We start from the raw sequence: 13,987 nt of genomic DNA, 5'->3' as shown, positions 1-13,987 counted from the left end.
GATATTTGAGATCATATGAGGTACATGAAATTACAGTATTCATGGGCAATAAGACAAGCCAAGTATTCATGCAACAAGTGGCAGAACGACCAGGAAAAGTAATGGCTTACATTTAAAGATAACTGAGAAGGCACGAAAGGAAATCTATGGTGCTAGCAAGTTAAAGGAAGATTGTAAGTAGTATAAATAGATATGTATAGGTCGCAAGCTAAATTATGGTAGATGACAAGGTTTTAGGTATATGGGAGTAAGGATAAGAAAAGGTGAGTTAGAAGGTAACAAGAATAGGTAAGACCTCGGGATTAAGCCCATCAAACAAGAGAGCTGATGGTTTCTGTATGTTATAAAAAGCTCAGTATAACTTGAACAAACTTGGAGGTGTCTAAGACTAGGAGCAATTAGAAGAGATGAAATGCTGCCCAGGTAGTAGAATAAGGGTGTAATGGTGATGTATAAGAAGATGATGTTTAGGCCTTTGATTGAGTAATGATTTTGAGAAAAGGGATTTCATGAATTGCATGGGATTAGAATACCCCCCCCCCCCCGAAAGATGCATCGCATTGGGATGCTATGAAATATGCTTATTGAAGTATAGTATCGTCCCTAGGTGGATCAGAAAAATCACTTTAAATGTTCCCCGATACGTCGTGAGCCCTAGTGACAATGTATTACATAAGAGGTTTTAAGTTATCAGTGGTAGATTATAGATCAACATTAAGGTGAATCACCGATAGATGGATAAAAGTTCCAAAGTATGAGATGAGATTAGGTTGTCATTCTTAAGATGAACAGTAATGAGGAAGCATTAAAGGACTTAGATTTATACATATAGGATAAGCAGCGACATCGTAACATATAGTTGGGTTACAAATCTCGGTAATAATAAACTGAACTAAGTTTTATGGTATAGTATGACCCAACTAGATGTAGTAAAGCCATAAGGATAGATAACCGAGGCTATGAAACAAGATATAGCAATAGTCGTAAGTTCGACAAAGTACCAAGTGAAGGACTTCAGTACACCTATAGATGCCTAGAGGGACAGCTTGTCATAGTTCTGTATATGTTCACAAAGTGAGGCTTAGAGATTGGATAATAGCTGGAGGAAAAAGGAGAGAAGAGTCGCATAGTCATACATACAGGGATAGAGTCGTACAGGCTATACGACCGAGGTAGAAACAGTAATGAGATTGGAAGAATTCCGACCACAGGTCATGGTGCGAGAAAGAGGCCTGAAGGGGGGAATGCCCTGGACTTTGGATTTATTCACAGAATAGTTGCCTAGATGTCAAGGACAATACAAAATTATTCGTAAGAGCTATAGGTTATGAGACTGATAAGCGCATCAGTCAACATTCGAGGATGAATGTTCCAAAGGGGGGAATGATGTTACACCCCATATTTTCGTACGTGAGAGTACGTCGTAAGTCAATTGATGTAAGCTCTGAAATGACAACATATTTAAAAGTACATAAAGTAAGTTAATCATATTAACTTGGAGGTTACAAAAATTGAAGATCATGGACTGCAAGTACCAAGAGGGTTGGAAGGCTTGGAAGCTAAACCAATTAAAAAAAATAAGTTTCGTCGAAAGTTGACAAGTTGGGAATGTTATAACATGTACTTTTGGGGTGAGACTAGGGTGCTCAAAATGAAAAGGAGGTTATGTTATGGTTTATTTTTGTCTTATGATATTCGTGTGTTATATTTTGAAGTCAAGCGAGTTGTGGAACAAAAGTTGGCAAAGATCATCACAAGTTACATTCATAAATATGTTGAACATTAGGTCAAATATAGCTGAGCACATTTCCTAATTTACTTGGAATTAAGGGATGACACACATAAAAAATTGATGATCTACGAGTCTAGTTTCTAAATCATTAAACCGTTTGTTGATACGACATCGGAGTAGAGAGATATGTGCAGTTTCGCGAGACTGCGTAGACTGTATAGGTGACAAGCAGGTGTTTGAAGCGTTTTGAGTAATACATTTCGTGTTTTATATAAGGTATTTTTGGGACATATTATATACCAAATTGAAGGTCTTGGAATTTAGTTTCTAATTCTTTTAACCGCTTGTTCATACGACATCTGTATAAAAAGATATAAACATCGAAAGAAGGGCCAATGCTAGGGTGCCAAGCTAGCACCTCTTTGACTTTTCAAAACTTGATATACATAGGGTTTTAAATCGTCCTTCTCTTCATTTTTCATAGAACACGACCAGAGAACCCCCAAAAGCTCACACTTCAGCTCTCTACAAGGGTTCTAAAGAAGATTAACATTCCGGGTATGAAATCAAGAAGCGATAACATTAGAACGATCCCTACGACGTAAGTATCGCTATATCGCCTCTCTTTTTCTTTGTAGTTTGAGTTTTGGAATGTACTTCATAGTTAATAAAATTCCTAATTTATATATTTAAGATTTTAAATATCAAGGAAGGTTGATAAATTCGTTTTCTAATAGTTAGAACTCACGGGACGGTGATCGAAAGCCATGAGTTCGATTTATTTCACTTTTAGTGGACTGTTTTTTAGTCCACTCGTGTTGGACTCTTGTGCTGATGTTTTATGGATTTTTGGAGGATAAAAGGTGAGGATAAACACCACATAATGACAGAATGGTGGGCTGGTCATTCGTCGTTACAAGTTTTAGGTTGTTTGACACTACTTTGGTTGTCATTTTATGTATGAAGTGATTAGGGTGTGTGGGTTGTTTTGTGGTATATTCTGATGAAGATAACGTTGGAAAATGATGCATACATGTTGTTACTATTGTGTTCTTGTTGTTATTGGTATATTGTATTGGAGGAGGACCTAGTTATAGGGGAAATTCTGCCCAAATTTACGTAAACGAGCTACTAGTTTAAGTTGCAGACTTAGCCTTTACTCAGCACTGATTTTGAATCTCCTTATGCTATGGTAGATTGAGTTGAGTTGTTTGAAGAATTTCTTGGAAGGTATTAAGGACTCAACGGAGTTAAGGTGTGTTAAGGCTTAAACCTTTCCTTCATTTTGGCATGATCCCGCAACTACATGAGTTTGATAACGAGACATAAAGAGAAGTTCGTATTCCTGAACTTATGTAGATTATCCTAGTCTCATAAGTTATAGTATTATCCCTTATCGAGACTTTATATTCATTTAAGTATTGTTTTCTTTCAGTCAAGATAGCAGAGGGTCTATATATATATATAGTATTATAGTACCTTTACCACCATCGAGCTATAATCGATGGACATTCCCCTATTGGGCAACCTTTGATCAGATAGTAAGTTATATACCAAGCCTACTGTGGCCGAGTGCCTATGAGCGAGCCCAGAATGGCCGAGATACAGAGCGTAGTATAGGCGAGCGCCTATGAGCGAGCCTACTACGCAAAGCAGTTACACATACCGAGCCTTATAGAGCCGGACAGATATTTTACTCACTATATTGAGAGAGATGAGTCAGTATCAGTAGGTGAGCATATCTTCAGATTATCTTTGACTCCCAGTTACTTTCAGTTATTATATTATCAACTTAGCTTCAGCTTTCAGTTATTTTGTTGCCTTACATACTCGGTACATTATTTTGTACTGACGTCCCTTTTGATGGGGACGCTGCATTTCATGCCTGCAGGTCCTGATAGATAGCTGGATAGACCTTCCCAGTAGACAAAGCCAAACATCAGCTTGGTTGGTAAGCTCCACTTCCCCGGAGTTACCAGGTCTAGACCTTGGAGTCCATTTTATATATACTGGTTTGATGGGTAGGTTGAGGCCCTGTTCCGACCATGATACAATTTAGTTATCCCTAGAGGCTTGTAGACGAGTCCTATACATTTTTTTATATCATTATTGTGGATTTACCAGCCCTATATAGATGTTTAGTTTGGTATTACTGGTTGTAGATGTAATTTTCAGATGATTCAGAATATGGCCTCATCGGCCTAAGTTGAGGGTTACCCCTCCAGAGTTCACAGTTACAGAGTGGTACGCTCGGGCTGAGTATAGCATCAGGTGCCGGCTACGCCTCTTCAGGTTTGGGGCGTGACAGTTCGGCAATGGGAACGAGTCCTTTGGGCACGCCTTATTTAAGTCCTTATAGTCTACGCACATGCAAAATTTATTATTCTTCTTTGGAACTACTACTAAGTTAGCTAGCCAGTGTGGATACTTTACCTCTCAGATTGAACCAATATCAAAAAAGGCGAGTTACCTCTTCTTTGACGAATTTATTTCTGGCCCCGACGATAGGACGTTTTTTCTATCTTATCAAAGGAATGCTGGGATCCAAGCTTAGCTTGTGTACGGCCACTTTCGGCGGGATACCTGTCATATCCGCATGCGACCACGTAAAATAATCGACATTAAATTTAAGAAATTCAATAAATCCAGATCTTAATTCGGGGTGCAGTCCTGTCCCCAGGTGGAATTTCCTCTCCACGAACTTTTCGAATAATGCGACTTGCTTAAGCTCTTCCACTGTAGAATTTTTACGTCCATCTCTTCTAGTACCTGGAAATACCTTGGCACCTGACAAGATCCCGATACCTCTTCTCCCCGGTTGACTTCGCTTTTCTCGGGAGCAGGTGCCGGTTCCTGTAATTGCTATGCTCCATGCCCTTTCCCTTTGCTACTGGAGACCGAAATTGCATTCAACTCTCTTGCCGCCAGTTGATCACCTTTTATTTGTTTAATTTCCTCGGGATTTGGGAATTTCAGCAATTGGTGTTACGTCGATGGTACAACCTTCATATCGTGCAACCATGGTCTTTCTAGGATAATGTTGTAGCCCATATCACCATCCACCACCTCAAAAATGGTCGTCTTCATCACCCCTTCAGCATTCGTGGGCGGCAGGATCTCTCCTCGGGTTGTCACACTTGCTAGGTTAAACCCGGCAAGGAGTTTTGTTGCCGGAATGATGCTTCTGGTGAGCTTGGCTTGCTCCAATACCCTTCATTGTATAATATTGGCCGAACTTCCTGGATCCACCAGAACACGTTTGATTTTAATATCTGATACATTTAAAGAGATTACCAATGCATCGTTGTACGGTAGCAACAATCCATCTACGTCCTCCTCCGTGAAAGTGATGTCATCTTCAGCGACTTCCCGGAGCCTCTTGATATGGTTTACTGACACCTTTGTCTTTTTTTCTACCGAGAATGTAACCCCATTAATCTCGTTTCCCCCAAAAATCAAGTTGATGGTCAAGCGCGGGGGATTTTCTCCTGTTTTTGAGGGCTCCATGTTGTCATGATTGCGATCGTAATTATTTTTAGCCTGGTCACTTAAAAATTCCCTGAGATGGCCATTTTTCAGTAGCGTCACCACCTCTTTGCGCAGATGCTGGCAGTTCCCGGTCTGGTGAGCATTCGTCATGTGATATTCGCACCAAAAATTAGGATCCCTCTGACTGGGATCAGATCTAATTGGATTTGGGAACCGTGCTTCTTTAATGTTCCTCATAGCCAACATCAACTCTACTACACTGACGTTGAGGTTATATTCTAAAAGTCTGGGGTAGGAAGAATCTCGAGAACCTGACGTTTCCTTGTCCTATAACGACTTCTTGTTCCGGTCGCGATCAGTTCTTCTATCGGTAACGAACCTGTCTGCCGACCCAATACTTCTGCCGCGTCTTTTGGCCCGTTCATAAGGCAAAAACCGGCTCCTCGAAGACTGTCTATGTGTGTCAAAATTGTCTTTTAATTTCTCTTTATTCTTCTCCCGACCCTTAACCGACGCCAGGAAACCGAGCTGATCATCCTCAATCCTTATCTTTGACCGGTACTGATTATGAACATCCGCCCAAGTTTTCGCTTGGAACTTGAGCAAGCTTTCTTTCAACTTCAGGGAATCATCGGAACTCCTCATATTCAAACCCTTGGTGAATGCTTCAGCTGCCCATTTATCCGGAATGGCCGGTAGGAACATCCTTTCCTTCTGGAACAGGGTTACAAACTCTCGCAGTAACTCAGACTCTTCTTGTGCAATCCTGAATATATCGACCTTTCGGGACTGTACCTTTCTGGCCCCGGCATGTGCCTTAATGAAAGAATCTACGAGCATCTCGAAGGAGTCTATAGAATGCTCAGGCAAAAGCGAATACCACGTCAAGGCTCCCTTCGTGAGAGTCTCTCCGAATTTCTTTAGCAAAAACGATTCAATCTCGTGGGGAGCTAAATCGTTCCCCTTCACCGTTGTTGTATAGGCGGTGATATGCTCCTGAAGATTTGAAGTTCCATCATATTTCGGCACGTCGGGCATTTTAAACCGCTTCGGAATCAATTCTGGTGCCGCGCTTGGTTTGTACGGCAATTGAGTGTACTTTTTTGAGTCCGGCCCTTTCAGCACTGGTGGTGCACCCAGAATTCGGTCCATGCGGGCGTTCATTTCCTTTATAAACTGTATGAATTTTTTTTGAAGGGATCACTCTCATTGTTGTGACCGGATCCGTCCCCCCTATCCCCATCGAAGTCGACCTCTCCCCTCAGAGTGTTGTTGTTGACCCTCTACATTGTTTGATTTGCGGGGGCATCGGGAGGAACTGGACCTAGTCCATTTGCGTTATTGGAAGAACCTGATAACGCATGCTTCAGCTCTATCATAACCTTATCATGTCGTGTGAGATGTACTAAAATGGCCTCTTGTTGCTCCTGTAAAACCCTTACCGCTTCGACGACGTGCTCTTCTTCAGCATCATCAGGAGTCGCCTCCCGAACATGTCGAGGGTACCGCCTGCTATAGACCGATGTTGCCTTGTTCCTCTCACTGCGGGTATCACTGATTGAATCCTCGTGGTAAGGCTGATTTCCTTCGGTCTCAAGATTGTGTGTGTTGTTAACACCATTATCTGCCATTTTCTATGATTTTTTTCTGAGAACAAATAATTAAACACGTTAGTAAAATAGGCAAGGACCAACTTAATTCCACAACTGTTTAAGCCTCACGGTGGGCGCCAAACTATTTACCCATAAAATAGTACTATTAATTTAATCCTGAAATATTAGATGAATTAGACAAAAATATAATACTTAGCCTTGAGATGAAGATAAAATAGCAGAAACAGTAAATCTGGGAGCAGGGCTTCCAGGGAGAATAACAACGATATCAGTAAACAAGAAGATAAAATTAAATTAAGCTTTGAATAGAGTGTAACGTATGTTTGTTAGAAAATTCATATCCTTTATAATGATGATATAGCTCCCTATTTATAGCTGCACCTAAGGAATAAAGTCCTAGGATCAAGCCCCTTTTTAATGTCAATTATGAGGACCATTGAAAAATGTATAACGGCAGACAGTGAATGCCATATTTCTTATTACTGGCCGTGTACTTAATGTTATAGAATATTCCTCATTAAATGCTACCGAGAGGCAGACATTTATTTCGCCTTTACGAGTATCATTCTCTCCGGTAACAGACGGGATCGTTGCCTTCGGATTTAACTATTTCCTATCTTCGGCTCCACGTGTCACTTACTCATGCAATCATTTAATATAAACATCTTTTACACTATATAGATATACCAAAAGCATCTTCCACTCTTGAAATAAGGTGAATATAGTACTCTGATTTTTAGTCACATGAAATTATGTCTATTTGTAGATTGATCAATTTTTCGGAAAAGAAATCATCTATGTCTTTGGTCCTCAAAGAATTTGTTTTTTAAATCTTAGCTACTTTTCTTTCTTTTGCCTTTTCCCAACTAAATAGTGACATGCAAAATAAGAAACATCGATAATACTATGAAAATTTTACGCCTTATGTAATTTGTCAAAATCTTGTGAGTTTTTTATTTGGGACAGCAAAAATCTACTTTGCAATTTGTCTGAAATTCAGTTTTCATCCTCAAGCATCATCTCTTTCCCATAGATGGGGAGTTACTCCGTATACGGTCGAAATAGATTTTGGCCTTCGTACAATTGATCGAGGTCAAAACATAATGGATCAAAGAAAGACTTTGTAATATCGAGATGGGTTCTGAAGATGGTATGAACGAGCTTCAGATTTCAGGTATAGGTCAAACACCGAGTTCGAAGTCATTATCGAGCTCGGGTCCGAATCAAACTATGATGAGATGATTTCGAGCTTAAGGGGCAGAGGCCAACCGATACCGAGCCCGAATCATCACCTGATCCTGAGTCCACATCGAGCTCACGGACAAGAGCCGTTGCAAACACACTAAGGGAGAGAATATCGGCGGAAATTAGGGAAAAGCTGATTTATCATGGGTTCTCCACTATGTACTTTTAATTATATCTAAAGTAGGATCTTTCACTATAAAGAGGATGGCTACATTTCTGTAGAGGGCAGTTCTTTGGCTTACATTGTAAATTCAAGCACCATACACTCCAATATTGATGAGTTATTCTTTTAAGATTCATAAATTGATTCATCTTGCTTAGTCCTAAAAATCATCTTCTTTTCAACCTTATTTATTTGGTATCCGTATTTGAGATTTCTATTTATCCTTACAATCTGTATTAAGCTATACTACATATCCTTAGAACTACGTACAAATTAAACTCTATCCGTTTTTCGAGTAAACAACTCCCAACTCGTTATAATAATTAGATGTGCATAATATTCTTATTTTCCCCTTGTTCTCGCTTGGAAGAATACGGGAAAATCTTCATTTGGAAGTTTGTGTCAAAATTTCCGAATTAATTCAAATGGCAATACCAATATTTAGTTTCATTAATTGAGTCATAGGCTACAGACTCTAATTCATATTAGGTGTGTGTAAATATAGTCCTATATGGAAAGTAGCAAAGAAAATGATTCTATTATAAGGTGTTGAACTTTTTGGAAAAAATCGTGCAGATTTGGCACAACGCTTCAATATCACACTATGTTAAAAATAGAGAAATTTTCATAAACCACTACTATTTAGAGTATAGTAACTATTGTTTGCCTAATCAAGAGTGCAATGATACAACATGTATCGACTGTATTTATTCGCGCAACGAATACAACAAAGGCGAAATACAGAAATACAAAAAAATAAAATGTTCTTGTTGAGAGTCGAACTCAAGACCTCCTAGAATTTTTCTCTCAAAATTCCGCCGTCACTGTAGCAGCTACAGTGCCGTGAACAGTGCATGCGAGCTACTGTTAATCGCGGAAAGCTGAAGCTTTGAGCTTCAAATGGCCATAATAGCCGATGGCCATCCATCTTTGTCGGCTGATCAGCCCTTCCCCAGCGTTGCACAACAACATACAACAACAAACTCCAATCCAACCCCCGTATATTTCTCAAAGATTTTGAAACCAAATACGTTAAATCCTCCAGCGATGGCTACTGCTGCAAATTCAGTGCAACCCATTCCGATGCGACGGGCTACTTTCTTGAATGGTTATCCAGTTATTAGATTCACAGCGGCAGAAGTCGAACAAATGAATGTTATTGAGGGTCTTCAATATGCCGTCGTCGAAAAACTCTCATATGGATCTTCGGAGATTTATGAACTTCGCCGAATCATACCAACACAGTGTGGTATCAAAGGAGAGTGCAATATTGGATTTCTTAGAGATCTTCATGTGTTAAATAGATTAACTCTATGGCAAGACTTCCTCGATTTCACATTGAAGAGTACATACTACATCAAAGCCAAAGATATGTACGAATACCAGTTGTGAACTCTTATTTACGATGCAAAATTTAAGGTGGGTGAAGAAACTTCGATGGTGATGGTGTGGATTTCTTTTCCGGGACTGCTTCCTACTTTTTATGTAAAGAAAACTAAGTTTTCCTTAGCTACAGCTGTGGGGAGGCCCCTGTGTCTTGACGCGGCGACGATAAACAAAACTAGGCCGAGTTGCGCGAGAGTAAAAGTTCTAGTTGATTTATTGGTTGAGCTACCCAAGAGGATACGTCCGGACATCGATGATAAAGTTACTGGAGGGGTAAGAACAGAGTGGGTAAAGGTTCACTATGATATTTTGCCAAAATATTATAAGGAATGTAAGCTTCAAGGCCACAATGAAATCGAATGTTGGCGATTGAACCCCGACCTAGTCGAAAGTCGAAGCAATGACAAGAGAGCTGCTTCTGATACATTTCACGATGTCACAACTGCAGTGGAAGACCAGGGGAAAACAAAAAAACATAATGCCCCTTTAATGATTCTCACGAGAGGAAAAGTTATTGGGAATGTGACTAAAACTGGGCAAAAAATCGTGCCAGTTGAGAAGACTACTCAACAGGTGCAAACAGATAATAAATTTGCAATCATGGAGATGGATAACAGTGAAGATAATGAGAAGAATCAGATTGTTGTGGTAGAGTAAAATGCTCAGCAAAATGGAATTCATAATCCTAAGGAAAATGGGATTAGAAATCCTGCAGCACCTGGCAATGTGGCTGGTAATGGCAAGGAACTATGGAAAGAAGTTAGGGATAACCGTGGCAATAATGTTGTTAATTAGATGGAAACTCACAGAACTAATGGAAAAGAAATAATCTCAGTTAATCAAGGTGAAGAGAAACAGGTGCAAGTGGGAAATAAATTTGCAATATTGGAAGTTGAGGAAGTTGGGAATGAGGATGCTAATGTGATGCAGAAGCAGATTCAAAAATCTATTCCTAAAACTGTTGGAAATCTAAATCCAGCAGCTCCAGTGTTTAATCCTAACTCAGATAGGATTGTATCAACTAATAGTTGTACATATACTACTCCAAGTGAGAAAGAAAAGGTGACAGCTGCAGCAAAGGAATCAACTGCTCATTGGGTCCAAAGAGCTTTCAAATACAATGCAGTGGGAATTAACATATCATGCCAGGACATACCATCACAAGACACCTTGGTGGATAAGGAATTGGCCAAAACTCCCGACAATTGAACTGGGGGACCTAAGTTTCCTAAGGTGAATGAGAGAGTTCAATAGAGTGGAGTAAGGTTATGGTCTAACTAAATAGAGAAGGTTTCAGATGAAGGTGAAGCTCCAGATGGAGCACCGGTTGATGATGAACCAGCTGACGATGATCAAGAGGGAGAAGAGCAAAGTGTAAATAGTGATCCCATTGTTACAGCTAACAACAATACCGATATTAATACAAACAATGTTAATGAGGAGTCAAATATTCAGGAAGCAGGCAAGGACAAGCAAATTGCAACAAAGGGTAATGGAATTGATATGGAGAAGTTTGCAGGAAGAGGATCTGATGCTGTAGATCCCGGTGGAACAGGGGAGATTGCAGTATCTAAGAAAAGTACTATTGCTAACTTTATGGTACTTACAAATACTGGGAATGAGCAACTGCCTACTGCACAACCTGCAGATGCACCTAGTACTGCTCCATTCGAAACCACACAACTGAAGCTGCAGAAGAAAGGAGAGGATCAATCTGTGGCACCTAAACCTCACAATATAAATGCTATGACTCCACTGGGGGTAAGGATGCCAATGATGTAGATGAGAAAATTAATAGAATAGGCAACGATATGGATCAAGAGTCTACTGCCCAGAATTTTCAAAATGTAGCAAGGCAAGGTGATCTATTACCTAGGCATATGAAAAAGGCTAAATCAGCAGCAAAAGGAAGGAAAAAACAGCAGAAAGATAAGAACACTATGCACACAAGTGGTGTAAAAACAAGGAGGACTCTGACCAAATCAAACAATCAGTGATGGATGCTCTTATTTGGAACATAAGGTCAGTTAATACACAATAAGCATTTGAGAGGCTGATCAAAATGCATAGGCAGAATCATTATGAATTTATAGGATTAATGGAGCCAATGCAACAGGCTAAAAAACTGGAAAGGTATAGAAGAAAAATTGGATTTGCACAGGCAATTGCAAATGTGTCAAACAAGATTTGGGCTTTTATAGATGAGATATTTGATGTTACTATTATGTATAACATGGTGCAACAACTAATACTAAGGCTCGTTCATTCTTAAACACATGTAGAAATGGTTCTTACTTTGGTATATGCTAAATGTGATGCCATCGAAAGAATAGAGTTGTGAGACTCAATGTATGTAATGGCAAGGGACATGACTGTGCCATTATTTGTAGGTGGAGACTTTAATGTTATTTGGGATGAAGAAGAAAAATATGGTGGTTTTCCAGTGTCTTTGAATGAAACTGATGACTTTCGACACTGCATCAACACTTGCAACTTAGTTGATCTTGGCTTCAAAGGTAGTATTTTCACTTGGTGGAATGGGAGGGCAGAAGAAGACTGTATTTTCAAGATGTTAGATAGATGTTTATCAAATGTTGAATTTCAGCATACCTTCCCAGGAATTGAAGTTACACATTTGTCAAAGATAGGCTCAGACCACAGCCCTATGCAACTAAAGTGTGATATAGAGGTTCCTCTAGTGAAGAAACCTTTTAGATTTCTTAATTTATGGGTCGAGCATGAGTCATTTAAGGAAACTGTGAGAGAGAACTGGAAGGCAGATTTTAGTGCAAGCCTATTTGTCATGTTCAATTATAAGCTGAAGAAATTAAAAAAGGCACTGTTAGTGTGGAGTAGAGCAACCTATGGTGATATTTTTCAGAAAATTGCAAGCTTGGAAGAGGTAGTATTGGTTCATGAAGCACAATTTGAAACTAATCCTATCAAACTGAATAGAGAAATATTGCACAAAGTACAAGCAGATTTGATCAAATTTCTTGCCTTGGAGGAAAAATATTGGAAGCAGAAATCAGGTATGGCTTGGTTCAAAGATGGTGACAGGAACACCAATTTTTTTCATACTCAAGTCAAGCGTCGAAGAAAGAGGCTGCATCTCAAAAGGATTCAAAACAGTCAAGGTATGTGGATAGAAGAAGATGAAGAGATTGCTATGGAAGCAGTTAACTTTTATAAAGAACAGTTCAAAGAAACCACAATGCCAACTTCATTTCACATTTTAGATCGAGTGCCAACACTGGTTGATATGGAGCAGAACTCAGAACTAATGAAGCAACCAACAAAAGATGAGGTAAAAAAATGCAGTGTTTGGTTTGAATAAAGATAGTGCAGGGGGACCGGATAGATACACAGGCAGAGTTTATTACTCATGTTGGGACATAATAAGGGATGATGTATTTGACATGGTGAGAGCATTTTTCAATGGCCATCAATTGCCAAAATGTGTGACTCACACTAACTTGGTCCTACTCCCAAAGAAAAAAGAGGTGACTACATTTTTTGATTTGAGGCCAATAAGTCTTAGCAACTATAGCAACAAACTGATATTGAGGGTGATACATGACAGGCTAGTGGGACTACTGCCTAATATTATATCTGAAGAACATGTTGGCTTTGTGAAAGGGAGGAGCATTGTTGAAAATGTATTGCTCACACAGGAGATAATTACAGATATAAGACGTAGAACTAAAGCTGGACCAAATGTAGTTATGAAGCTCGATATGACTAAGGCATACGACAAATTATCTTGGCTTTTTCTTACTAAGGTGCTTAGGAAGATGGGCTTTGCAGAGAGATTCATTGGCATGGTTTTTGGCATTGTCTCAAATAACTGGTATTCTATTCTTATCAATGGCCAGGCTCATGCTTTTGTCAAATCATCGAGAGGAGTCAAATAAGGAGATCTATTGTCGCCTACATTATTTATCCTAGCTGCTGAAGCACTGTCGAGGGGGTTAAATGCTCTACATTTGAACATCTACTTTTGTGGCTTTGGCCTACCTAAATGGAGTCCTAAAATAAATCATCTAGCCTTTGCAGATGACACTATTATTTTCTCTTCATCTGATGCTATTTCACTTCGATTACTTATGGAAGTGTTAGGAGCATATGAGGCTGCATCTGGACAGCTTGTGAATAAGAGCAAGTCAGCTGTTTATATGCATCACTTAACATATGTAGAGGTAGAAAATAAAGTGGAAATGGTCACTGGTATCAAAAGGCAAGAATTTCCATTCATGTACTTAGGCTGTCCCATGTTTTACGGGAGGAAAAAGATGGATCATTATCAAAGTTTGATCACTAAAGTACTGGACAAATTACAACCATGGAAGGGGAAGTTGC

General features: G+C 39.5%; 2 protein-coding genes across 2 annotated transcripts; one reads left to right on the top strand and one right to left on the bottom strand.

Moving 5' to 3' along the window:
• Positions 1–4,945: 4,945 nt before the first annotated feature.
• On the bottom strand, positions 4,946–6,373 carry LOC104090288 (uncharacterized). The gene is made up of 2 exons (XM_009595356.2): positions 5,601–6,373; positions 4,946–5,507 (listed from the first exon to the last, which is right to left on the bottom strand). The coding sequence occupies exons 1-2, from the start codon at positions 6,371–6,373 to the stop codon at positions 4,946–4,948; spliced, it is 1,335 nt and encodes a 444-aa protein (XP_009593651.2).
• Positions 6,374–11,984: 5,611 nt separating this feature from the next.
• On the top strand, positions 11,985–12,965 carry LOC138897388 (uncharacterized). The gene has a single exon (XM_070183354.1). The coding sequence runs from the start codon at positions 11,985–11,987 to the stop codon at positions 12,963–12,965; it is 981 nt and encodes a 326-aa protein (XP_070039455.1).
• Positions 12,966–13,987: the final 1,022 nt, after the last annotated feature.

This window comes from Nicotiana tomentosiformis, chromosome 8 (assembly GCF_000390325.3).
Source record: "Nicotiana tomentosiformis chromosome 8, ASM39032v3, whole genome shotgun sequence".
NCBI classification, from domain to species: domain Eukaryota; kingdom Viridiplantae; phylum Streptophyta; class Magnoliopsida; order Solanales; family Solanaceae; genus Nicotiana; species Nicotiana tomentosiformis.
Note: the sequence above shows the minus strand (reverse complement) of the source record. Positions and strands in the feature narration are given on the sequence as shown.

Excerpts from the sequence above, each read along its gene's own strand:
- LOC104090288 (XM_009595356.2), bottom strand. The coding sequence starts at position 6,373 with ATGGACCGAATTCTGGGTGCACCACCAGTGCTGAAAGGGCCGGACTCA. Across the intron at positions 5,508-5,600 it reads AGTATTGGGTCGGCAGACAG|ACTTTTAGAATATAACCTCA; the intron begins GTTCGTTACCGA and ends TTCCTACCCCAG.
- LOC138897388 (XM_070183354.1), top strand. The coding sequence starts at position 11,985 with ATGGCAAGGGACATGACTGTGCCATTATTTGTAGGTGGAGACTTTAAT.